Consider the following 27,986-nt stretch of genomic DNA (forward strand, 5'->3'; position numbering starts at 1 on the left):
GGGGTCGAAGTTAAACGGATGGAAGTCGTTATAGTGACTAGCTTATGTTATTCGTGCAAAACTTTGAAAACTTCTTGAATGAACGATATCGTTCGGGTGAAAAAAGATAAACTTACGCCTTACGGTGACCAAAGACTCCAACGGATCAATGCTGGATGGAATAAAACAAAAATCTATGACCAGGATATCGAGATTGGCCGGTATAAACCGTCGGGATTACGGAATTGAGATAAAATTGAAGTCGGGTCACGGGATTAAAGAACTCTTTTGGGGACCCCCATATGAATTGCTGCTGCGTTGAAAAGTCATCAGAATCCCGATATCACACGGTATTAAACAAAAAGAAATCGTTGGTAGAGTTTTTTTAGGTTCGCAAGTAGTTTCTTTAACGGCTATTACATTCTTCACCTATTCAAACAATTGTCAACTTTGGAGAATATTCCTGCATTATCTTTTCCTCATATTTGTATTAACTATCCCTTGAAAGCTTATTTCGATTACATTAAAAAGCCATTTGTTACGATAAATAACATTTTCATGATAGGACCTTGTTGTTGTTCTTGATCTGTTACTAAAAGTGTCGCTACCTAAATTGAAATAACGCTACTTGAGTAAGAGTTAAACAGTGTAAGAATTAGGAGACCCCAAATACTCAATTTACGCAATGTTTCACTTGGGGATGTAAGCTTTTAGGCTGTTTTGACTTTTTTTTTTGATTGGTAGCCTAAAGATTACCTAAGAATCCAGCACCAAACAAAGTATGTCAACGGAAGGACAGCGTCAACAGCGAGCCGTACCTTGCGTGACAAATACTGAGTAACCACATGGCTTCAATTGCATAATCAGTCATAATTTATTTACCGTGCTATTTTCGACACGGCAACTGAATGTAAACAAGCCGTTGGTCGCGTGACGTTTGAGAAGCCTGAAATATTTTGTGGAGGAGGTTAAATAAATTGTGTGAATTAAGGAGTGTCCACTTGAGCAGAGACGTTAGATTGTCAGCGAACTGTATTTGGATTTTCGTTTGTTCACTGCAGGATTTGTTCACACTGCTGAGAGGTAAGAATTATGTTCCATATAGATAAGAATTTAGCTCACTTGTAAAGTGTAGCCTCGCCAGACTTCTGCGACGCGAACAAAGATAATTCTGCCAAGAACTCACACTCTCCGCTCGATCGAACTGAAGTCATTTCCCTTGAAGTGCTTCTGCCGCCATTTCTGTCAGTTCACACAAACCTTTCTGATATCTCCAGTATTCACTGGTTTCCCTTTGTATTTTGAGTTTGTGGGTTTCTGATCTATTATAATTTCAACTTTAGCGACACTCGTCAAATGCAAAGCACGAAGACATAACGATTTTGATAAAGTTAAACAAAGGCGCCTTCAGTCAGCCTTCTGAATGAGACGAGTTAAAGTTACACGCTCTCAGCAACAGGGAAAAGAAAAACAGTGATTGTCAGTTAAGATGGGCTTAACGGGAAGTTTTGATCGAAGATTCTCTCAGGAATGGAAAGAATAAAGGGACAAACTGTTTCTGATCGTCTTGAAGACAATCAGCTCTGATCATTAATCCTTCTGTCTGATAGTTATTCAGTTTTCAGTTTTTCGCGTTCAGCAATGGAAGTGTTTGAACTTATGACAAAGTACTCGCTTAGTTCCATAGAGTGTACTTGATTTCATCTGACAGAAGTTAGAAACGAACTCAAAATCTCTTGAATCTGTAAAGAAACCAAATTGATGCTTGATTGCTTTGATCTAAATGCAGGTATGTCAGGTATTTGATAAAATAAATTAAACTTGCTCGCTGTCTGCTTCAGTGATTGACAAGAGGGTCCCGTATACTCTTTATGTGAAACACGATTGGGCGATTTTTTTCCTCGTGAATCGTGAATTAATTTTTTTCCTTTTCTTGAATCGTGATTAAAGATAATAAGATCTTTTTAGGTCCACGTGAAGTAATTTATTTAGTTAAACATGACCCGTGAATGAAGAACTGAATTAAATGTGATTCGTGAACTATTTTGTATTGCACAATGAATTCCCAGCTTTTTGATGGTTTTAAAAATGTATTATTCTCGAACAGCAGTGGTTAAGTTTTGACCAGGGTTGTGACAGGACATGAACTTTACATGGATTAATAGAAGTCATAAAACAGACCTCTAATGTTCCTTGAACAAATAATGTAAGACATTCTGTCCTTATTTGTCACTTAAGACTGTTCAAGACTAGGAAAATTGAAAATTTAGTTAGGGAATTTGGTCTCTTACTTTCATGTGAAATGTCTCAAATGCGTGAACGTGAAAAAACTTTGATATTATTCGTGATGTGTGAAAAGGCCAAATATTTTTATGTGACTGAGTTTTACAAAGGGGTATAAGTCCGAACCTCTGACAATGAAAAGATAGAATTCAAATTCCTGGAAAACTTTGAACTCAGTTCTTTGTGATTCATTAACAATCTTTCTCATTAATATGTATAAGTACCACATCATACTTGTAATGTGCATTTCAAGCCAAAAGAATTCAATTCCAGTATTAAATGGCCAGTTGTCTCTTGGTTGCAAAAAGAACAAAAAATTTCCTGTACATCTTCAATAATTTTGATTATTATAAATAAGATTTACAATAAAAAAGCTGATTGGTCAAGAGCATTCAATCAATATGCAATAGTGTGTGATTAGTTAACATGATAAAGTGTAACATCTGAGGCTTATACTGCATTTATCTTCACAAGATCAATGTCCGCCTAGTTTCCAAGACCTTACAGTTTAGTGTTCTCAAAAGTTTGCAAACCAAGAGAGATGCTCAAAATAGCTGAATGCCTAAAATTTATAATAAAACGATTATTTAATTATTTTTTTTAATATCATGCTCAACCTCATTCAATAATTGCTAATTACTCCGGTGTCAAGACCATGGATAGACCATGGTCATCCATGTTTCTGCCATGGTTGTTCACAGGACTTCCTGTTGTCCAATTCTGTTTGTAATAATACTCTTGATTAACAAATCAGATGACTGTTATCAATTAATCACAATATAATAAAATCTGAGAAAGAAACTATAGACACCATTATACATTTTCATAAAAAAACAACAACAACAATTAACTTGGCAAAATGCAGGACAACAGTGTGCGCACATCACACATTCTGTCCCCTTCCACAGGCATGACATGATAATTGTCCCTTTAATGGTCCTATAACACGGTCCAATTACAAGCATGACACACACTGTACTATAGGTGCTCAAATTGGGCTGGAGATAACCAATCATGTTGAAGAATTTTGTGATAGTTTTGATTAACAGATGAAAAGTAATATTTTCAGATGAAAGTTTTTCCTCCTCAACATTTTTTAATTCTGATATTTGCAAATTATTGAGCCCTGAAAAGGAAGTAAGGATTTTTTATTGCACTGAGACAGGGTAGCCTATATTAAAGATCCATGGTTTTTAAAATTGTTGATTTTTTTTTTTGCAAGTCAACCCTGATTTTTTTTAACCATTACTTGTTTGTTTGAAAAAGCAACAAATGCATTCAGTGCACATTTGGGGACATGAATTATTTTGTTCTTAGATAAACACTCTCGTTCCCTTGACCCTTTCACTCCCAAGATCTCTTCAGTAATTCTCCCTACTGTTTGCCATACCATTCTTATGATGTAACTTTGGAGAATTTGGTATTGGATCAACTAATAATCCTCTAACTGATATTTTCCTTTGTTCACATCACTTACAATATCTGCTTGATGTTGTGTTGAAATTTTGTAAGGAGAATTCCTGTATTGGTCACTCATGCAAGGTGAAGGGTTAAATAAATATGTTATACATGAGTTTTGATGTTGGTTAATGATTGCAGTTGTAAAATTTTAACTTGAATTCATTTTGCTGAAAATTAAATATTCAAGAAGCCAGGCACAATTTTTAAAGTTTTGGAGACAGTCCCTGCTGAGATTTGTTAATTAATGAATGATCTTAATTTATTTTACAGTCAACTCTCTCCTTATGGACACTCTCGTAAGTGGCCAGTTCTAATTATGGACACTTTTTTCAATTCCTCATTTTTCTGCTTAGTACCAAGTGAGTTCTTAATCACTATCCTCAGTTAATTGATATAAACTTTTTCTTTTCACATTCCCTTCTTAGTTAAGCTTTTATTGATAAACATGAATAAGAGAATAAAACCAGTTTTCTCTACTCTTTGTTATTTTTTTATTTCATCAACAACATTCAATACATAACATAATGAGTACAGCAACTATGGGTGATTTGGATGATATTTCATGCAAAACATGTCTTCAATTGAAAATTGTAATCTTAAAACCATCATGGTGCTAGACAAACTCTGTAAAAAAAAAATCAAACAAAACAAAGAGCTCTCATTCTGATTATTTTTGTATCAAAACAGTGAATATGTCAGTGAGAAGGACTTATCCAATCAGTCTTTATTAAATGACTAGGATCATATTCTGATGAATTCACTCTGTTAATTGCAAGTAAAAATAGCTTACAGAGGATAAAATCAAACAACAGGTCTGAAAATTAGCAACTTGGTCTGATATCAACAGCTTAGAAATCATTCATGCTTTGGTTTATTTACAACTGTCTTAGGTTATCACATGAAAACAAAACCAACCATAGATTTGCCCTAATTATTTCTTTCCTGTTGGATATTAATTTTGAAATGGAAGTAGTAATTCGTATGTTTTTGGAAAAACAGCTTGGAAAACTCAGTGTATTTAAATTCAAATATCTTCCTTGTTCATAATTGCCTTTTTGTTAACATTTATAACTCAAGCAATTGTTGATGAACACAAAAATTATACAATTAGATTTAAGTTGAAATGTTTCTAATGAAAATAAATAACTCAAACCCTTTACTCATAAGCATCCGGTCCTTTACTCAAAATGTTTAAAAGAACACTGAAGGGTGGATGGTTTCCAAAGATAATGTATTACGAGGAATAAATCATTACCTTGGTTCAGTAAATGTTAAATTATAAACCTCATTCTTGCCAATTTTTGGTTCGATTGTTATTATAAATGCCACAAGAAAGTTAGTTCAAGTTACTCACCTTTAATGACAGCTTGTTTTTTTCGTTCTGACAGTTACATTACTAAGACATGGATTCCCATATTTCTAAAGAAAAGCTGAGAAGTAAGATTGTAACAGGTGTTCTCGGAAGAAAAACATTAGATCTGTCAAAGTGGGATTTGCTTGAATTGCCTGAAGCGGTGCTGGAATTAACTGAGTTGGAGGAACTTGACCTGTCAGGGAATAAACTTAAAACAATACCTGAAAATGTTGGAAAACTAAATAATATTATGGTCCTTGATGTAAGGGGAAACCAGCTGTCCATATTCCCAGCAAGTTTGACACAGCTGAAGAAACTCAGACGGCTGAACATTTCACATAACAAACTAACCACCATCTCTGATGCCATTGGTGAGATGGTGGAACTGTGGGGACTGGTACTGAGTTACAACCAGTTGACTGTGTTGAGTCCAGCTATAAAACAGCTGAAGAAACTCGAATGGCTGTACATCGAGCATAACAAACTAACCACCATCTCTGATGCTATTGGTGAGATGGTGGCACTGGAGGGACTGGATCTGAGTTACAACCAGTTGACTGTGTTGAGTCCAGCTATAACACAGCTGAAGAAACTCAGATGGCTGAACATCTCACATAACAAACTAACCACCATCTCTGATGCTATTGGTGAGATGGTGGCACTGGAGGGACTGGTACTGAGTAACAACCAGTTGACTGTGTTGAGTCCAGCTATAAAACAGCTGAAGAAACTCAAAGTGCTGCTCATCTCACATAACAAACTAACCACCATCTCTGATGCTATTGGTGAGATGGCGGCACTGGAGGTACTGGATCTGAGTTACAACCAGTTGACTGTGTTAAATCCAGCCATAAAACAGCTGAAGAAACTCAAAACGTTGTTTGTAAATGGGAATCCTTTTACAGTTGAAGGAATGAGAAGTGTTGCGGAGCTAGAAGATAGAGGAATAATTGACCGAGTATATCCAGATCTCCAAGGTGAGTAAAGGAAATTTCTGTTCACATTATTGTTGTGACGTGTGCATTTACTAAATTGGTTCTAATGATTGACTTGCAAGTGGTTATTCTGTTTATTACTGATTATTACAGGTAGCTGGCGATAGTTAAACTGTAAATACTGTCACAGTTTTTGTGTGGTTTAACAAAGTTGGCATCACTTGAGAAATACATGACATTTGTAATGGAAGTTTTTGTTCTAATATTGAAAAGCTTTATTTTAACAATTTGGCTGACATTGAAATTTAAGTTCATCAATAAGGAAATATGATTTGATGTGGAATCAAGAGAGTAAATGTTGTTACAAATCATTCTACGCAGTTAGGAATTATTGTTTTGAGTTTTCTTTCTATTGGAATGGAATTACGAAATGATAAAATGTATCCCAAGTTAATTCACTGTTAGGAATTTTTTTTTTTATTTTTGCTTTCCATTTGGTTAATTTGAAGTGTTTAAAAATTTAGTTACTTGTGGCTTATCAAACACAATTCATAAACTAATGTGATTAAATTTTGTGAATTAAGTTATAGGCATATAGCTTGAATTTGTTATTAGCATGACTGAATCCTGATTATTATTTCCATAGAATTTACACTGCAGGTGTTTTTTGTGTAATTATTTTTAAACTTACAGTTGTTACCCTTTGGAAATATGTGCTTTTTTTTTCGTACACAATCAATTAATTGGTTATTGACTCCTTACTACTTGGCAGAATTGATTTAAGTCCTTGCCTCTCTCTTGTGTGATCAGTCACAAGTGGTTCTAATTCTTATTGTTCTGAAACATTGAGTCAGTTTAGATTTGGTGTGCATGTTCTCAAACTCATCACTACATTTTATGCCAGAAGAATTATTATGTGTAACTTTTATGTAATAGTGGAATAAATGCATTAAGATCAGAAAAAAATAAACAATTTTGATGGTTAAGTTTATATATACCCGCCTTTGACTCCAACATTATTCATGATAGGCATTTATAGTTGTTGATTTGTCAACCTTTACCTTTAGTTTGCTTTCTTTTTCAATTAATTTTTAGAGATTTATCAATGCGCAAACTACCTTTTTCTTTGTGTTGTTAAAACTCTTTCTTATTAGGCCCAATGAGAGAGAGACTTAAAGCACAGCTGGCTTATGAAAGGGCTTTGCAAGATGGATATGTCATGGTTTACCGTGGCAGAATATTACTCATTGGTCAGGATCGAGCAGGTAAAACCAGTTTAAAGAAGAATCTGCTAGGCCTTCCATTTGACTCTGAAGAACAGAGCACTGAGGGGATTGAAGTGGATCCTTCAAAGTGTGAAATTGATGTTGACCAAGCTGCAAGGAACTGGCAGTCCATTGGTGAGAATAAACCAGGACTATTGGAATGTTCTAAAGATGTGGCAAAGATTGTTGCAGAGAAACTTTTTACTCAAGAAGATCATCAGGCTAGAAAAATGTCTATGCAGCAAGAAAAGCTGAGACAAAAAGACTCAGATAAAAGTTCAAAAGAAGATTTTGAAAAAGATTCAGCCCACATATCACCTGCAGATTTTGAAAAGGGATCTTTAGGTAGTTACAAACATGGCAAAAAAAAGGTAATATCAGAATTTTAAAAATGTTCTTCACACACATGTTTAAGGCAGCTTTTTATGACAGTATAGTTTTAAATATTTAATGTCAAATGAAGATTATGTGAGCCTTAAAGTGAAGCAAAAATTAAAATTGTTCAATTTTTTTAACTGATTTTTTTTTACTTTGCAGTGGTCTTAGCCAAAAAACAGGGAACTGCTTGAAGTCTAAACAATAGTTTCCCTCCCAGTACATGTACTCTCATTTTATCTAATTTACATCAAACTTTGACACAGTTATTTGAGATGTGTAATGAGTTTGCTGGTGAGACTGCATCAGTGTGGTACTGAGAGTAAATAATTTCCCCTTATTTGATACTTTTCTTTAGGTTGAGGATAAAGGAGATTACCCATCAATAGATGCTATGGACAAAATTAGCATTGAACACCCGATGGACTGCATTTTAGAGGAGCCCGAGGTAATTATTGATGTTGCTCAACCCCCTGATACTGAGAAGCATGTTCATCAGTGGTTGGAGTATCTCAAAGGCAAAGACATCAAAAGTGGTTTATTCCAAGAAGAATCCTATTACACAATGGATTTATGGGACTTTGCAGGGCAGCACCTGTACTATGCCAGCCATCCTATCTTCTTATCACAGCGAGCACTGTACATATTGGTGCACAATCTCAGGAAGCCTTTGGATGCTACAGCTGAGCCCTGCATGAGACAAGGTAGTAATGATGTGAAATTGGAAAACCCTAACAATGAAACAAACATGGAGAATTTGCTGTCATGGCTGGCTACAGTACACAGTGTTGCCCTGGCAACTGATGACCCAGATGATCATGCACAACATAAGCTGCCCTACCTTCGCCCCCCAGTGTTTATTGTTGGAACACATGCTGACAAACCAGTTGAAGACATAGCAATAATAAAGAAACAAATACAGGAGAGAATTTCTGGTATGGAATATGAGAAGCATGTGGTCAGACCCTTATTCTGCATTGACAACACTCAGAGACCAAACTTGATCAAGAAATTTATCCAGAAGTTTCGAAAGCTGAGAGTAAAACATAAAACAGGTAAGATATTTGATGTCATATTGTATCCTTGACAATGTGTTACTTGCAGTAATTGATGGTTTAATAATTGGTGACTAGCTTGTCTTTGCATCAATTCTTGGAACACTTAATTGTGACCATTTTTTTGTTTAATCAAAGACCCCTTTTCTGACCTTCCATGGGAAAATGGACATTAATGCTTTTCATTTAAACTGCAAAACCGTTTACTATCTGCTTAAATCCATTTAAATGGTTCATGAAAGTGTTAAAACAATTTGCTCATCCATTTAAAAAAATTTGCATTCGTCTAACCCTTTTGCTAAAACATTTAAGAAGTCCATTTAAGAAATTTTGCGTCCGTTTAAGAAATTTTGCGTCCGTTTAAAAAAATTGCATCTGTTTAACACTGTAGCAAAAACGTTTAAACAGTTTCCTTCAGTTGTCTGTTTTAAAAAAAAATCTATCCGTTCAACGTTCCAGAGAAACTTTAAACTGTTTGTTTACCATTCTGTTATGAGCAGTTTGAAGTATCAATCCCACGTTTGGTTGATACTTGCCAGTTCTTGAAATGCAGGATGACCATATCTTATTTTGGTTTTATCTTTTCCATGATCATAGAAAGTGAGTAATAATTACTCACTTTCTATGATCATTGTCCCATTCTTGGACAAACGAGTTAAAATATCCGGTTGTAGAAACGTAGAGCATCAAGAGCCAATGAAGCCATTCATTTGACTATGATACTGCCATCAATCTTGTTTGATCAGAACAGTGCACCTGATCTTTGTTTACATATTTGGAAAAGGAGAAGGAGGAGGAACTCTTATGAAAAAGCTATTGTTTCTTAATGTCAGTTCATCTACCCTGTCTATTTAGCAGGCTTAACAATTATTACAAATTCTCAGCAACTGGAAAGCTATTTTGTTGTGGTAAATTGATATCAATCTTTATAGATTGATGTAGATTGTTGGCAAGCATTGAGCATGCAATAATTATTATTTGACTTACATTTACATGTCATCCAGCAGTTGTGTTGTGTGTCATAATTTTAAAAGGTTGGTAGACACGCAGAATGTTTAAGAGGGAGTGGTAATTAAGGGAAGGATACCGTCTTGGTTGAATGACTTCAGGCTTATAGTGCAAGCTTAAGTTAGAGTTGTTTAATTTTTTTATTAGCTGCAGTCTTCTTAGCTTTCAGTTACTTTATGTACCAGCATCACCATACTAGGTCATATACATTTTTGCTGACAGATCTGTTAATTTCAGAGTTTGAAATAAGGAACAGAAGATGATTTGGGGAATTGAAGAGTTTATCATCTTAGCTATGTTGTCAGCAATGAAATATCAGCAATCACAAATGTATGATACAAACTATTCTCATGGTAAACACATGTTTCTGTGTTACATTATGTTCTGCATTCATTTTCTAAACATATCCAGCAGAGGAAGAAGGAAAAGCAGATGGAATAAAAGAATTGCAGAACAAAATCCTGGAGGTGTTGAGGCAGGAGCCTTATATGGGGGAAAAAATACCTGTCAGGTAAACGAAAGTAACATTTTATTTGGCAAACCTCAATTCGTGGACTTTGGGATTAATGTTATTCATGTATTCAAGTGGTTATGAAAAGTTTTTTGAAGAGCAGTCAGTGTTTTTATTATTAATGTATATGAACACAAAAATACGAATACATGCACAGCAGTCATATAAGTGCAAACAATTAAAACTCTTATTCATGACATCATGACAATATTGTGTTTTTTAGAAAGGTGTGAATGTCTGATGGATATTTGAGAAGGCACAGCTCTTTGAATTGAGATTGTTTATGTGAAAAATATAATGATTGAATTCTCCTAATGTGTGGAGAAAGCTAGACCAAGGAAATAGATGAGTTAACACAGGAAGACTACAAATAAGCACATGTCTGACTGAAGTTAATATCCAATTTTAAACCCTAAAACATCTTAATTATTCTGTTGCCTTCTAGATGGTTTTTGTTTGAAAAGGTGATTGAAGCTTTGGTGGCTAAACAGATTTATCACAGAAATCTGCAACAACTTGAGCACTATGCAAAGAAAGATTGTTTCATGAAAGATGCAAAAGAGTTTGAGTCCATGATCAGTTTTTACCATGGCCTGGGGATGATAATCAAGCACCGCAGTACAGTTGTACTGAAGGCTCAGTGGTTGATTGATCTGTTCAAACAGCTGATAACCATTCCACCTTTCAATAAACAGGTACAAAAAAAATTTCATTTTTGAAAGGACAACTTAGAAATGTTCAATAATTTAGACCAACAGAAAATGAGTGATACTTTTTCTTAATAAATCAGCAACTAATGCAACAGCTGTAACTCTTTGATCTTTACAATTGTTGGACCTCAAGTTATTTCATGTACCTTTTGCAGCTTTTCAAGTCATAAACTGATTTACCCTTTTTACTTTACATGAGACTTGTACTAACTTGCTACCACTAACAATAATTGTAGTCACACAAATGAACAGTTCTTTTTGCTTACGCTAAATGGCTTCTGCGGTGGTGAATAACAACTAATAATCACCTCTGAGGAGCCTAAGATACAAAATTGCACATTAAGAGTGTAATTTCCAACCATTTCGATATCATTATTTTCTAGTTCTTGTACATACATGTTGAAAACATACAAAAGGAACATTTAGTGGACTTCTCTCATCTGGAATTACTGTCACTTATTTTGTAGAATGCTCGATATGCTAATTACTGGCGGGAACTTGAAGAAAGTGGCATCCTTAGCATGGAACATGTTGATTATGTGTTCTCCAGCTTTATTGGGCCAGGAATCATTAGAGAAGACATCCTGGACATGATGGAGCAATTTGGTTTGATTGCTAAGTTCTCTGTCTCCCCAAATGATGAGAAGTACTTTGTACCAGCTCAGTTGAAGTCATCACCTGTAGAACTCTGTAAGATGGAACCATCATCAACTGATCCATGTCCATTGTATCTCCTCTTTGTCCATGGCTTTGTCCCTCATGGTCTTTTCTTGCAGCTTGTCTCACGATCCATTCATTGGTGTTCAAAGACATGGGCCACACATCAACCCACTCTGTACCAAAATGGAGCATGGTTCATCATTGGAAAAGATATTCATGATTTTGTCCTCATATGCAAAACAGGGTTTGTGAAGGTAATCTTGAGAAAAAAAGCACAAAGTCATCAGGTTGTAGGACAGAACTCTGTCAAATTAGCAACTCTTATTCGTGAATTTCTTGAAGACACCCTAAAGAATTTGTCACAAGAAATGCCATACCTGAGGGGAATGCAGTATAGGCTGTGTGTTGCATGTCCTAACTGCCATCAAGGTACAGAAGAAATGCGCCGTGCATGCTCAGACCACATGAAAACCACTTGCACACACAAGGACTGCCTCCACCTCATTGATGCAAATGAAGGTCAGCCAGACATCTGTAAGCGAAAACCTTGGGATATAGTAGAACCAGTTTGTGGATTGAAGAAATGGTTCTTGAAAAGAAGAAGCCAGGTATAATTGACTGTAATGATCTTTCAAGCAAAGATTTCTGGCCTCAGTTTCATGTTTGCTTTGCTCCTCTAATTTACCTCATGTGAATATCAATTGGGCTGTTATCAGTGTTGAGAAAGGGAGCCCTGATAGGTTGTCTTCAGTTTTAAATATAAGCCAGAGAATTTGTAACAAAATTGAATTCTATACTTTTTCGTTTTACCATGGTAAAGTATTGATCAATTAAAATTTGTATGACCACATCCAAAGTTTTTTTATGAAATTATCATTATCTTATAGGACCCTTTTTTCTTCAGGGTTTGTCCTCATCAAATGCAGCTAAAAGATCACATGATGAAGCAAGTGAAATCAATCCAATGAAGTCTGCTACAGCATTGAAGGTGACTCTTCTGGGCAGTGAGTGGAGTTCGTCTATGGGAGGCTTGTCCACCATCAATAGACAGCTTGCCATTCTGTTGGCCAAACACTCTGAAGTGGACATTACTCTCCTTGTCCCACAGTTTTCCTGTTCAGAAGAAGAGAAGAGAATGGCATCTAGTCACAATGTTACCATCTTGGAAGCTGAGAAACTTGAAGGCTTCGGTGATCCTCTTGAATGGTTGAGTTTCCCACCAAGAGACCTTGACATTGACTTTGTGCTGGGTCATGGTGCAAAGCTTGGTAAGCAAGCCCAAGTTATCAGAAAGTATCACAATTGCAAGTGGATTCAGGTGGTGCACACTGCACCAGAAGAACTTGCAATGTACAAAAACTATCCCAAGGCTATTTCCAAGGGTCAGGAGAAGAATTTAACTGAAGTGGCGTTGTGTAAGCTGGCAAATGCTGTGCTAGCAGTTGGACCAAAGTTGACGAAGGCTTACTCTTCTTACCTGCGCTCATGTGAGAAGCACCAAGATATAATTCAACTAACACCAAGCACGTTTAGAGAGTTTTCCGACATTAAACAAGCTGCAGTTGACATGGACAACTTTAAGGTTCTAACGTTTGGCCGTGGTGACCCAGAGGACTTCAGCTTGAAGGGCTACGATATCTCTGCCAGAGCAATAGTTGAACTGGAAGACAGGTCTTACCATCTGATTTTCGTGGGTGCACCTGACGGTAAACAGGATGAGGTGGCCAAAAATTTACTGGAGAGTGGAATTGATAAAAAGCAGCTGACCGTGAGGAAGTTCATGCATAGCAAAGAGGGATTGAGAGAATTATTTTGTGAAGCTGATCTTTGCATCATGCCCTCCAGAACAGAGGGTTTTGGTTTGACAGCGTTAGAAGCGTTCTCTGCTGGTCTTCCCATTCTTGTCAGTAGAAACTCAGGATTTGGTGAAGCACTGTGCACTGTACCATCAGGGAAATCATTTGTGGTGGAGTCCGAGGACCCTGAGGAGTGGGCAAAGGCAATTGCTGGTGTCCGACAGAAGAAAAGATCAGATCGACTTCAAGATATTCAACAACTGAGGAGTTCCTATGAAGAGAAGTTTAGCTGGGAGAAGCAGTGCGACAGTCTTGTGGAAAAGATGTGGGACATAGTTCATGGTGAGAGTGTTTTGAATATCCTTCAAAAAGTGTTTTAGGGGGCTACTCGGCTTTCAGTCTCAAATTAACTGTGATGATCACTGTGTTATTAAAATAGAAGTTTCTCTCTATCTTTTTAGCTTCGGAAAGACGAGACACAAGTTCTAAAGCTGGGCAGGTCGAAGTTATTAACATGTCAACCAAACAACGAACAGTGGATTCATTACTGACTCCAAGTGAGTAAAAGAATTTAATAACACATAATAATTGATATCCCCAAAGAAGTACAGACAGGTTACAAGGAGATCCTGTGATTTTCTTTCCTTGACTCTTGACTTCAGGCAAGCTATGTTTTGTAAAAACTTAGCAAGGTACTTTTTACTTTTGAGACATGTTTTTACTTATACCCCTGCACTCTTCAGTCACAAACATAAGACATGAACAAAAAAATTTGATTTTCTTTCACTTCCGAATCTGGACGGATGGCTTAGTGGTATTTATTTCTTTGAGTCATTTGAAGTTTTCACCCAATTGGAAACTACCATGAATTTTCTGAAACCAGGCCTGAAACAAGGAGACATGGGGAGCTCTTACTGTCTCTATCAAAATCAGTTTATGTTCTATTCATGATACAGTTGTCTGTTGAAACAGTATTGAAGTAATCACATATTCAAACTGTAGAAGAAATATGTCAGTATATTTTTGAAGCCTGTACTTTTTTTCCAGGATTCCTCTTTCCAGTTACACAGATATGTCAGAGTGTAGACCTCATCGTTAATTTTTCTTCTCTGCTTCTTCCTCTCTTGATTATTGGTGCATTCATTCACAGGCAGAAATCGAAGCTAAAAAGTAACTTAATTGACAGCTGCAACTTCCTTTTTAAGGCTAAGTTGTTGGAAAAAACAGCGGAAGTCTGGTGGTTGAGGCTCTTTTCTTTTTTACCCTAAAAGTTTCTCTTACTAGACTGAGAATTGTTAATTTCCAGCAGACAATTGTTTTGCTTTTTCCATGCAGTTAGATTAATAAAGACCTTTTATTTTTTAGGTTTTCTTGAACAAATCATCCAGGAACTTCAGCAGATGCAGCTGGATGCAAGCAAAGTCAAGAGTAGAACAGATCTATCATTGGGGCTGAGGAATATTGCATCAGACAGGGGCTTCAGAATATCTGACAATCAAGGATTAGGAAATTGCATGTTCCATGCCTTGTCTGAACAACTGGAAGTTGTTAAGGGAATCAAAATCCCACACGGTGAATTAAGACAAATCTTAGTTCAGTACCTCAGGGATAACCCAAAACTTGTAAGTTGATGTTAGTATGTCTAACATAGTATGTCATGTGATGTTATTTAAAGAGTATGATAAAGGTTAAGAGATAACACAGACCACTTGGCCAACACCACCAGAACCATCCCAGTGTTCACAGCGGGAAGTGACCAGGAGTACTGTTACTCTTCCTGTATGGAATGATGGTCTTTTTTTTCAGGAGCTGTTATACCGGCTTGTACCCCTGGTGCAGAAAGGAACCTGAAATATTTAACTTTATTATTTAAGAAGCCATATGGTGATGTTGTTTACAGTTAAATTCATATGTTACTTAATGTGGGGTGTGAAGAAGCAGGCCACCACAGTTTTAGTCATTTGAATATTTCAGTTTTAAAAAACTTTCCCTTTAGACTTCCATCAGATGACAGAATTCTAGTCATTCTCTTAATGATGGATCTTTCTTCCTGTTTTCCTGCTGTTTGCAAAGCATTTTGGAACTTACACAGATGTTTTGAAAAAGCAACAAAATCTGTAGTATGAAGTAAATTGCCATTTAAAGGTCATCTCAAACAATTCTCATAAGATTACTCCCTGACTTGTACTCTATGCACTCAAGTTTCTATCAACAATCCTTTTTATGTTTCTTTCTTTAACTGATCTTTATTACAGCCAGATGGAACAGATCTGTTTCACTTTGTCCATGGACATCAAACATGGAGTGAATACCTAGTACACATGGAAAGAGATGGTGCTTGGGGTGATCATGTGATTCTGTGTACCACAGCAAACTACTTTGAAACATGCATTCGTGTGGTCAGCAGTCTATCCCATAGAAATGATGTAATCATAATGCCACATTGTGCAGTTGACGAAAGGAAACCTCTTGTGCTGGGACATATTCATGAGGTGCACTATGTGAGCCTTCAACCCATGCAAGGTACTGCTCATTACATCACTCCAATGTAATGTAATTTCTGTTTTACAGTCATATTAGTTAGTTAGGATGCTCATTTTTCATTTTAAGACTGAGTTGACAACAGTCAACCTTTTTGTTGTTTGATTTGTGACTTTGCTCATTTAACACACATCATGAAATTTGTGGTTTTCATAATGTCATGCTTCATCACTGGCTCCCATCACAAAAATCAAACACAATTCATGCACTCTATTGTTCTCCCTCGCCATTTAATCACAGTGTTCTGATTATTGTGTTTACAGGTTAAAGTGGCAGGCCCCTACAGTCACTTTGATTGGCCCTTGTGAAGAGTGTGGCCTAGCAGAATGACTTTATAAGCATGCAGACTATTGATGCAAATTGGACAACTAGAGCATTCTTCATCCTGATTTATCCAATGTAAACTTCAAAACTTTAGATTTGGTTTTAGAGGTTCTATAATATTAGTTTTCAAATGTATCATATGAAAAGAAAAACAATCCAAATGACAAGGGATGCAAAGAAACGACATCATACTGTTTAAAGTTATTGTAACTATACAAAAGTGTTTACAGGAAACAAAACACTATCACCAATATGAAATTTTATTTAGGGGATTTGAAACATGAACTCAGTTACTCTTAATTTTAATGGACCAACAAAAATATTTATTGCTACATACCATTTGTATGTACAACTTTGAATCTACCTCTCACCTTTTTAACTGCCACAGATAGGCAATGGATCAGTGCTAATTGATGATCTTACATTAAATTGTATATTAGGGTAAAATCGTAAGACTCTCCATTTATTGTAATTGTTTTAGTGTAGTAGGAAATGTTTTTGCAAAGGGTAGTTGTTTATGAATATATATAATGATGGATTGTAATGAAATCTGTATTTTGCACTGAAACTTTGCAAAATTCTTAAATTTAACCACAGTGATTCCTTATAGTTTTTAATCATCTGTCACCTTATATGAGCACAGAAAATCAGCTTTAATAATAACTGAATGCATGTGATCACTGCAATATTCATGATGAAATTTGCCAAGAAAAAAGCAATTTATTGATACTTTTAAGCTTTCCTACAATTGACCCCTCCCTCCTCCTATTAAAATTGGTGATATCATTATCTGTTACTTAGGCATTAGTAGATCAACATATCAGATATACATATTTTTAAATCATCTAGTGGTATGAAATACTTGAGATCTCCTTACTAGTGTTACTTCAAGACAAAATATTGTAAAAATGGAAGTTAGCAAAAATAAATATGTCTACAAAGTCTGTTCTGCAGCGCTCTACCAATTGAGCTAACAAGCCAACTGGGAGCTGGTCGATGGATTGGGTACAAATAAACATCCAAGTGAATGAAGATTTTAGATATATCTTCATTCACTTGGATATTTATTTGTACCCAATTCATTGTCCAGCTCCCAGTTGGCTTGTTAGCTCAATTGGTAGAGCGCTGCACCGGTATCGCAGAGGTCATGGGTTCAAATCCCGTACGGGCCTGAATTTTTTTCAGGTCCTATTTACAACTACTCGTTTCAGTAGTGTTCTTAGCTGCGAGGATCTCCTAATTTCATCTCTCCACCGCAGTGCAAATATGTGAAATTTTCATATATCTAAAATCTGCAATGTAGTCTGTTTACATATGCGCCGCAGCCGCATTGTATTTTAATAAGTTTTTGGCTATCTCTAAATATGAAGGGTTCTAAAACCCAATGTACTTCTTTTGTTGACTCTCATTCATGACCTAAGAACTGTGTTGTCATATTACGTCATACCACGCGCTCCCATCGGACCTGTGGGAAAAAACGTGGTATCGGACCCGCCATTTTGATTTCGCCCATGTTGTCATGTAGTAGCTGTTGCGTTATTGAATAAAGAGTTTAAATGGAAAAATTGTGACATGGATGTCGGAAGTGGGATAGATTTACACCAATAGAGGAATTCTCACCGCTAGAACAACCAAGAAAACCGGTACGTACGATTTTACAGTGTTTACTACAAAGTCCTGTCTTATCGTGCAATTTAGCCAAAAATGAGCGACTTGGTTGGGTTTGAAGTACCAAAAATGGACTGGACCCCTGGCCCAGATTTATTAACTAGATTCAAGAGATTCCGCCAAAAGTGTGAACTGCTACTTGATGGACCGTTAAAAGCTCGAGACGGCACTCAAAAATGCAAATATGTGCTACTATGGTCAGGCGATTACGGAATAGACTTATTTAACACTTGGTCGCTAACCGAAGACCAACAAAAAGACCTGAAAGAATACTGGAAAAGATTCGAAGACCATGTTAAACCACAAGCAAACCATATCTTGAACAGATATTATCTACGAGGTCTGAAACAGAATAATCGTCCCCTAGCCACCTTCCTGACTGAAGCAAGGCTACTCATACAGAGCTCAGGTTACCCACCTGACTTACATGACGAACTCATGCGTGACACATTAGTTTTCGGCACCGATTCGGAAGAGGTCAGACGAAAATGCATTGCCCGCGGTAATGAATTAACCTTTGCAAGGGCAAAAGAAATTGCACGAACTGATGAGGCTACCCAGATGCAATTAAAAGCAATGAGTGACACTACAAACCCAAAGCAAGAAGAAGGGGAAGTCAATGCAATCAGCAGAGGAAACAAGCCCAGAAACCAGCCCCACCAAAGGTACACCAGTGGTAGAGGAAACAGACGACGTGACAACAACCTAAGACAGTGCTACAGATGTGGAGACACACCACACACCAAAGACCAGCAGTGCCCAGCCACTGGAGTAGAATGCTTCAACTGCAACAAACGCGGTCATTTTAGCAAAGTTTGCAAGTCTAAAACAAGGTCAGATGTGATGACCCTACAAAAAGAACAACCTGATGGTGTAACAAGTGAATGCACAAGCTACGACAAAGTCTTCCTGGGAACACTAGAAGCCCGAGACAGCCCCAGTACCTCAATGATCGCAAGCATTGAACAAAAAGAAAAACAACGCACCAAAGTCATGACTGAAATACAAGTCACGGTAGACCCCCATGATACACACCTGATACCTATTATCTGCAAGGTCGACACTGGTGCAGAAGTTAATGTCATCTCCAAAGACGACTATGACAGACTCAACCGCAGTTCCCAGCAGATACCCCTTGGCCCAACACACCACAGGATTACTGCGTATGGAGGCCACGCCATCAAGACCCTTGGAACCTGTCCACTATACGTCCATCAAAATGGCAGCATTAAAGAAGTCGTTTTCAATGTTACTGACGTACCAGGACCTACAATGCTTGGCTGTAAAACCTGCGAGGAACTTGAGCTGGTAAAATTTAATTGCAGCCTAGAAACCTCCAAAGAAGACAAAGAGACCCGCCTTAAAGAACACAGACCATGCAAACCGCACCAAAGGACCAGCAGATACCCTAGCCGTCTAGACACTGAAACATACCCCCCACTGGACAGGATAACCTTCTTCAACAACTTCGGAGACTGCTTTGAAGCCCTGGGAACCTTCAATATGAAACCTTATCACATCACCCTAGACTCCAATGCTGAACCTGTCATCCACGCACCACGTACCGTACCAGTACACCTTCGAGACATGTTTAGAAAGGAAATCAACACCATGGTAGAACTTGGAGTGCTCATACCCGTAAGCGAACCCACAGACTGGGTTAATAGCATCGTCCTCTCTGAAACAACCAACGGCAAAGGAGAAGTCACCAAAATCAGAGTCTGCCTCGATCCACGTGACCTAAATAAGGCAATAAAACGCGAACACTACTACACCAAAACAATTGATGAGGTAGTCACACAGCTTAGTGGTGCCAAATTCTTTAGTGTAGTTGATGCCAAAAAGGGCTACTGGCATGTACCATTAGACGAAGCCAGCTCCTACCTGACTACTTTCAACACCCCGTTCGGGAGATACCGTTTCACCCGGCTCCCCTTTGGCCTTATTGTATCACAAGATGTGTTCCAGAAACACTTAGATTCAGCACTGGAGGGCCTGAAAGGAGTCACCGGCATTGCAGACGATACATTCATATACGGAGCTACAGAGGAAGAGCACGATGCGAACATGGTAAACCTCATGATCAGATCCAGGAAAAGGGGAATCAAATTCAACAAAGACAAAGTACAGCTCAAATGTCAGGAAGTCAGCTTTTTCGGCCACAAATGGACCCAGGATGGAATCAAACCAGATGACAGTAAGATATCTGCAATCCAGAAGATGACCCCACCTGAGAACCGCAAAGACCTCCAAAGCTTCTTAGGCCTCGTAAACTACCTTACAAGATACTCAGGGCGATTGGCTAGCCTCACAGCACCACTGCGAGAACTTACCAAGAAGGACACCGCATATGTATGGGGACCTGAACACGACGACTCATTCAACCAAGTCAAACAGGAAATCACATCAATGGGAGTCCTCAGATACTTTGACCCAAACATCGAGTCTGTCATTCAAACTGACGCTTCCCAGAAGGGAGTAGGCGCCGTCCTTTTGCAGCAGGGGCAACCTGTATGCTATGCCTCCAAAGCACTTACAGACACAGAAAAAAACTACAGCAACATTGAGAGAGAAACACTTGGTGTAGTATGGGGCCTAGAGAGATTTAACTACTACATTTTTGGGAAGCACTGTACAGTAAACACTGACCATAAACCTCTTGAGGCGATTTTCAAGAAGCGACTGTCCAGTTGCCCACCTAGATTACAGAGGTTCTTGATGAGAGCCCTGAAATACGACGTTACGGTCAACTACGTAAAAGGTCCTGATGTACCAATAGCCGACGCTCTCTCAAGAGTCAGCCCCCAGCCTACCCCTAGCAGCAGTCAACTTTCAGAGATATATGTCCACCACGTCACACAACATCTCCCTGCAACTCCAACAAAGCTACAACAGATCCGTGACGAAACAGGGAGGGATCCTGTGTTGTCTCTGTTAAAAGAAATGGTCTTTGAAGGATGGCCACAGAAAAGAGAAGAGTGCCCCCAACTGCTACATGGCTATTGGAATTTCAGAGAAGAGCTGACCATCGAGGACGGCTTAGTACTAAAAGGAGACCGCATCGTGATACCTCCTACTCTCAGACCTGAAATCCTGAACATCATACACCAAGGCCACCTAGGGCAAGAGAAATGCCTTTTACGAGCACGTACATCCGTTTTCTGGCCTGGAATTACAAAGGAAATCATCAACCAAGTTAACCAGTGCGAACCCTGCCAGAAATACCAAAATAAAGCAAGGAAAGAGCCAATACTACAGCCAGAACCGCCACACCGACCATGGGAAAGACTCAGTTCGGACTTGTTCGAATTTAGAGGGCAGCAATACCTCCTGTTGACAGATCAATACAGCAGATTTCCTGTCATCAGGAGACTAACAAGCACCACGTCATCTGCAGTTATCAACCATCTGAAGAGCATCTTTGCAGAACACGGCATCCCTACGCAGTTGACGACCGACAACGGACCGCAGTACAGTTCGGCAGAATTCAAGCATTTTATGAACGCCTACGGGGTAGAACACATTACTAGCTCCCCCCTATACCCCCAATCCAACGGGTTTGCTGAGCGAATGGTCCAGACCGTGGAAAACATTCTCCAAAAGTGCGATGAAAATAAAGAGGACCCTTACCTTGCTCTCCTATCATACCGGGCCACTCCCTTGGATCACCAGCTGAAATCCCCAGCAGAACTGCTCACCAACAGAAAATTTAAAACTAGATTACCAGCATGCCATAGAGTCCTCCTCAACCACTCTCACCATGAGGTCATGAAAAGTAAGCTCATAGCCCGTCAGGAGAAACAAGCCCACTATTACAACCAGCATTCAGGACCACCCAAAAAGCCATTCGAAGCTGACCAACCCATCCGCACGTACAACCACCACTCACAAACCTGGGAACCTGGCATTATTGTAAAACCCGCCAAACAGCCAAGATCTTACATCATCAGATCCAGCAGTACAGGTACCACCTATCGAAGAACACGGGCCCAACTGAAACCAGACACAACTGCAGTGAGGGGAACACAATGCCAGCGGGTGGAAACCCCAGTATACCAAGGTTCTGAGATACCTCAGCAGACAACTAGTCTTGCCCCAGTCAGTCACACACAGACATCGCACAAAAACGGTGCAGCCCCCAGACCAGGATCTGGCGAAACAGTGCCACTGAACAACATCCCCCAGGGACCCTCAGACATAGCTGGAGGATATGTGACCAGATCTGGGAGGACTGTGACACCTGCACAAAGGCTGGATCTATAACAGTAGAGACACTAAAGAATAGACTTATAAGTATAAGCACAGGAGGGATATCCTTTCAACCAGTATTGTAATGTTCTGGAGATATGATAAGTTCCATTTTTTTTTTGTCGTTATTATTATTATTACATCGGTAGAAAGGGGGATGTCATATTACGTCATACCACGCGCTCCCATCGGACCTGTGGGAAAAAACGTGGTATCGGACCCGCCATTTTGATTTCGCCCATGTTGTCATGTAGTAGCTGTTGCGTTATTGAATAAAGAGTTTAAATGGAAAAATTGTGACATGTGTAACTTTGGAATGACATACTAATGTATAGTTTTTTGTTTGACCTCAAAATATTTTGAATTGTGTTGTTCCAGCAGATATTGATATTGACTGCAACTGGAAAAATCTCGAGTGCACAACTGTCGCTTATATCGATAATCTTAACTAACTCCTTGCCCTTGGTTTTCATTCTTGTACTGTGTATTAGGATACATGTATACACCATTCACAGCCTGGCTGCCACAGGGTGACCTCAATATTTCCTGAGACAACACATGTCAATATTCCTTTACTTTAAGAAACTAGGAAGAGATGGAGGTCTCAAATTTTGCGCCCTGGTTTAGGCGAGTTGATACTTGGTAAAGAATTGTGAACATTTTCTTAACTTACAGTGGTGGTGCCAATAAATTACGCTCCGGAGATAAAAATGTTTATCCATGTGATGCTGTTGCAATATATACGCATCATATGTTTATCCATCAGTTGCAGGCGAAGTAAATACACGAGTAACTATCTTCCCTCCTGCAGTATTCCGCCGCGAAGGTTGGAAGAATTCATTTTCGTAGCCATGGTTATGGACACACCTCCGTCACTCCTCTTTATTGCTCCAATGAGAGTTTGCGTTTAGCTTTCCCAGAATGCCCGGGCAATCATCTAGCCAGAAGTTCATTTTTACTCCAAAGTTTGCATGTAAACCGCGTATGCTTTGTATTTCTTCTTCTATTAACCGTATAAGGTCTATTTTGTATTGGAGATCGTGTGCTAGCCTTGCGTAGGGTGGAGTTTTTTCTTGCAAGTCTTTACGACCGTTTTTAACTCATTCAGAAGAGGTAAGTGCAAAGTAGTTCGCAGCTTGGTCAGCGAGGAGTCGTATGTAAATTATTCCTTCGTTGCCTTGGTCAATTAGCCTCTCTCGCTTCTCGTTTGTTTTTGTTACTGACGCGTATTGATAAAAACTGTTAATGACGATGACAAAATTCACTTTTAAATGATTTGCTTTCGATACTTATTTGTATGTTCATCCTCGGAACTGTCTTAAAGTAATCGTTCCATGTTTTCGCTATCGAGGGCTTCTAACAATTCAATAAAGAACAGAGTTATTGTGGAAACTGTGAGATAGCCGTTTTGAGGGGAGCTGTTGGGCAGTACAATACACACGCTACCCTACGAGTCAGTGGCACCGATGCATAAATCAGCCCATGTGGTGGAATGTCCACAGGCATTATCACTAAACATGTGTATGATGATTTATGGTTTTCAATCCTATTGAAATTTATCCAAGCTTGTTCTTTTAGGTGAAAGATTTAGGATAACTGACTGAATTAAATATCAATTGTTTGCTCTAATACTCTCACAATTCTGCAAAAACATCGGGTTTTGTAATGGGTTATATCCTCCATACTGGGGGCTATACCATTTTTTGAACAGTTAGGAAAATCAACTTTGGTTACACTATGTCAAGGTAGGCTTGAGGTAAATACTGATTTGGTTCTTACTTGTTTGGTAGTTTTCCATACAGATGGTGGTTTCCACTAAAACAACCATAACCCATGCATTTCTGTTTTGAAAGAGACCAAATTACTAAAATTAAAAAGTTTAGTCCAAGTGCAATACAGTAAACCACTTGCTAACATTACTTACTCTTGTTCTACAGAGGAATATTGGTCATCAGTTGTTTTTGTAAGGACCTCAGGAAAAAGTTCTCTAGTACAGCCCTCAGGCTTGGTAAGAAGTAATTATTTGCAGTTATAGGTGAATTCATCTGCTGCAATGACAGTTATAAAATTAATGAAAGACAGTTGATTTCATTTTGATGTTTTAAATAAAAATTTAAGATGACGTGGTGGGCATGGCCACCACGTCCACTGCCCTGGCCACTGCCACTATGTTCCCCTCTTCCTTCTCCCTTGCCTCCTCCTCTTCTGTAGAGAGAGGCACACTCCTTGTAAGAGTGGCCTCTCTCTACACAGTTGAAACATTTTTTATTTCTTGGAGAGAAAATTAAAAGAAAAAATAATTATTTGATTAAAAGTTGCTATAGGAAAATGCTCTTACAAGGAGATGTTACCCAACTGACAACTATACTCACAAGATCTAAATTAATAAACCTGTTACCCTAAAATCCCTGTTTGTATTATCATAGATTTTTATCTTTCCTACAATGCCTGCATACGGCAGCTTTTTTCGTAATTGACATAAAATAGTTGTTGTATATGTTTATGTATTGGAAACCGTTGCAATGGACCTTCAAGGGTTTTTTTTATTTGATCTATATTACATTTTAATTTCTTTGTCAGCAGTCTAAAATAATCATAAAGTATTGCCTTTCTTTTTCTTCTCACCTTTCAATCTTTGAGAAATAATCTTAATCTTTTCTATTTGAGAATTGTTAAGAAATGGCATTTGTTTTAATGCAAATACGGATTTACATTCATTTGTTAGGTAGTATCATTTTTGGCTCTCATTGAATGAACAATGTATTTTCACAGTTGTTAGCTTTCAGTCTCTGTTGGACAGTGAGTAAAATACTTAGTTATTGTATGAAATTAAAACATACCAAGGAAAGTGCTTGAACAATTTTTATCCATTTGTTGCATTGATTTAAAAAAAACTCGTTAGTTCACTGCACTCACCCATTTATTTATTTTCGTTTTTAATGCAATAAAACTCATTTGTGCACACTTTCTATGGAATAATCTCTATTTGTTACTGATTGAAAAATATTTCTTGGGCCCCATATTGTTTCTAAAATTTAATTTCTTTTTTCTCATGCATGATAAATTTAAGATTTTCTGAATTTTGTGGAAAATGACATTTAAAACAAATGTTAGCCTAGTTTATTGCAATGTCAGTTGTTGACAATTTAATTTGCCATTTCAATTCTTCCACCCCTTCTCTTTTTTACGATTTTTCTTGTCCACATCTCTTTTATGAAAAAAATAATCCAAATTTTCATATGCCAGTGGTTCATTCTCTGGAATCTCAAATGTTATTCTGGTCAACAGAAATAAAGACTGCTTGCTCTCTTTGAGGTTCTCAATATTAGCAAGTATTTTGGCATGGCTTAAATAAGACAACTTGACAATGATTTTTGGTTGAGCATTAAAACAATCTTAAGCATATTCTCAGTACTACTAAAGAACAAACTGTAGGGTTGTCAGTTGAGTGATCAGTCAGCTCTGTGATCCTGGGAATCAAAAGGCTGCACCATGATTCAATGTAGTTGGCTGTTAGAGAAGACAAGCTGGGAATTTGAACATGGTGATATTTTTACTAGTCATGGACAGCACTATTTATAGTTTTGATTGAGCATTAATTAATCTAATATTGCTAAGTTTTAGCAGCTTGGTCTTGGTTGTGGTTTGAAAATGACAAATGAAAAATAGAAACAAACAAATGCACATTTTGAGATTAGGGAGTATCACAGTCCTAACAGTACTTTTAATTTATTTCTTTAAGTTTTTTTTTTTATTTTGTATTTTTATTTTCAGTAAATCACACTAAGGGCAAAAGGGTGCCCATTGCCAAATTTTTGATTCAGCAGAAGACAATCCTTGAACAGTTAAGTTTACTCTCTGTAATCCCAAAGTGCAGCAGCAAACAATTACTGTTGTATATTTTCACCACTAATTCTTTAAGGGCTGGCAGAAAAATAGAAATCTTTGGTTGTTGAGTTCTATACTTCTCTTTTCAGGCTACATTCTGAGCACCCCTTTGAATGGAGCTCTTAGAGTCTAACAGAAATATTACAGCAGATCACACCACCATAGTGCTGCGACAGCTGACATGCGGCTGATCTCTGGTAAGACTTTCATCACACCTTTATTACACTTTGATCATTTGATAAGTTGTCATCACAGACATGTTTGACTTGCCTATCCATTTTTTTCCTGACCACTAGATTTTTTTCTTTTTTTTTCTTTTTAATTCATGCACCAAACAACCCATTCTACATTTGATTTAATCATATGTTGCGTCATGCTGGAGAAAATACGAAACAAAAGGAGACAAATTAACATAAAAAAAATAATAATCTGAAGACAAATTTGTCCTGAAGAATTCATTTAAAGCAGCAACTACATATGATCGCTATTCTACCGAGGGAAAAAGCCTTTGGAAATTGGGAGTATTATGTGAGCTTTATTAAAAATAAATTAACAAATTAAACCTCACGTGCCTTATTCTTTCATTTATGATATTATTCTTTAAATCTAGGTTTCAAATAACTTTCCGATTAGGTGATTTGTCAGGGGTACGATTAATAAGAGCAATGCTCAGGAAAAAATTGTGGGCTCTTTTTTTTTTCTGAACACTTTTTCACTATTTTGTTTTTTCCTTTCTTCATCCAATTGAAAGTACCTCATGGAATCAAGCTTAAAACAACTATTCAACAAAGTGGAGCTGGCTAGTGGTTGATAATAACATTCCTGCAACGATTACAATATGCTCGGGGGCAAATCCAGCGCTAATGGCTGGGAAGTGGCTGGCAAAGGATATTCAGCGTTTGAGTAGCCACTCAGAGCTCATATTCATCTTTTTGTACTATTTTATGTCAAGAATTTAAAGAAAGCGATAATACTTTTAAGTCTGTAAAACATGTTTCGACAGAAACTTCTGTCATCTTCAGTTAATTAATGTACGAAGTGTTGGAAGTTGAATTATGTAGTGCGTAGAACAATGCTAATTATGATAAATAGTGACAACAATAAAAGAGGTAAAGTATGAAAGTGTGAGAATTAAAAGGATAGTTTTAGATTTACATGGTGTAATTGTTGATTCAGGGATGGTTGTTCTCTTTGAATATGAATAACCTCTTTTATCTTGAGTTGAAAACCGGTAGAGGCGTGATCTAAAACATGAAAGTTATCTGCTGAACACAAAGCGCGACAACGTGCAGAATCTTTCAGATGCTTGAAAATGTGAGAGGCCCTGTCACTGACTAAGTGCTCTCTAACACTTGTGGAAAAATGCCGGCAGGTTTCACCGACGTATCAGGCAGAAGCCGGTTTGGAAGGAAGATAAAACCAGTTTAATATCCAAGTCATTGCAATGGCGCTTAATAAAATGGCAAATCTTTTTTTTGATTGATAGCAGAAAAGTGGCCCATTTAGGGTAGCTTAAAGTAAAACGAAGGTGAAGTGGTAGGAAGAGAACCCCGGGGATGATGATTGCTTTGGGTCCCAGTGATGTAACGGTTTATAATCTTCTCAATTAAATGGGCAGGGAAAAGATCCATTTTTAGAACATCAATAAGTTTGTTAATGTCCTCGTGAAACCCTAACCAGGTGTTATTAATCTTGTAGGCCCTATCAACGAGAGTCTTAATGAGACCCACTTTGTAAGAGTACGTGGTGAAGCTGAAATAATTAGTTAGTAACCCAGTGAGTTAGTAACCAGACTGAGTTTCTTATCTGTGCATTGCCTCGATGTGACCGCGAGATGCCTCAATCGTGAATGGTACATTTTAATATTGAATTGAATTGAATCAATTCTCCTTTTTATTTAGTATTTTTTCAGGTTTTCTACTTCC

The 27,986-nt window shown here is 37.7% G+C and overlaps 1 protein-coding gene and 1 long non-coding RNA gene across 4 annotated transcripts; both read left to right on the forward strand.

The window, feature by feature from the left end:
* Positions 1 to 917: 917 nt before the first annotated feature.
* LOC131793007 (uncharacterized) lies at positions 918 to 16,825 on the forward strand. Of its 3 annotated transcripts, XM_066167628.1 has the most exons (13): positions 989 to 1,062; positions 1,667 to 1,768; positions 5,112 to 6,054; positions 7,167 to 7,648; positions 8,011 to 8,707; positions 10,127 to 10,226; positions 10,672 to 10,921; positions 11,404 to 12,204; positions 12,501 to 13,734; positions 13,854 to 13,949; positions 14,758 to 15,014; positions 15,648 to 15,915; positions 16,197 to 16,825. In XM_066167628.1, the coding sequence occupies exons 3-13, from the start codon at positions 5,127 to 5,129 to the stop codon at positions 16,199 to 16,201; spliced, it is 5,118 nt and encodes a 1,705-aa protein (XP_066023725.1). In that variant the 5' UTR covers positions 989 to 1,062; positions 1,667 to 1,768; positions 5,112 to 5,126; the 3' UTR covers positions 16,202 to 16,825. The 3 variants fall into 3 exon arrangements, with proteins under 3 accessions (XP_066023726.1, XP_066023724.1, XP_066023725.1); XM_066167629.1 differs by lacking the exon at positions 1,667 to 1,768 and having other exon boundaries at positions 918 to 1,062; positions 10,130 to 10,226; XM_066167627.1 differs by lacking the exon at positions 1,667 to 1,768 and having other exon boundaries at positions 919 to 1,062.
* A 6,305-nt stretch (positions 16,826 to 23,130) lies between these two features.
* On the forward strand, positions 23,131 to 27,215 carry LOC131797873 (uncharacterized). The gene is made up of 4 exons (XR_009341245.2): positions 23,131 to 23,286; positions 24,111 to 24,181; positions 26,151 to 26,258; positions 26,813 to 27,215. It is a non-coding gene; the product is annotated as an uncharacterized lncRNA (long non-coding RNA).
* The last annotated feature ends 771 nt before the right edge of the window (positions 27,216 to 27,986 follow it).

Source organism: Pocillopora verrucosa, chromosome 5 (genome assembly GCF_036669915.1).
Source record: "Pocillopora verrucosa isolate sample1 chromosome 5, ASM3666991v2, whole genome shotgun sequence".
Classification (NCBI taxonomy): domain Eukaryota; kingdom Metazoa; phylum Cnidaria; class Anthozoa; order Scleractinia; family Pocilloporidae; genus Pocillopora; species Pocillopora verrucosa.

Coding starts and splice junctions, on each gene's coding strand:
- LOC131793007 (XM_066167627.1), top strand. CDS start 5,127: ATGGATTCCCATATTTCTAAAGAAAAGCTGAGAAGTAAGATTGTAACA. Junction 8,708..10,126: donor GAGAGTAAAACATAAAACAG/GTAAGATATTTG, acceptor AAACATATCCAG/CAGAGGAAGAAGGAAAAGCA. Junction 10,227..10,671: donor GGGGAAAAAATACCTGTCAG/GTAAACGAAAGT, acceptor GTTGCCTTCTAG/ATGGTTTTTGTTTGAAAAGG.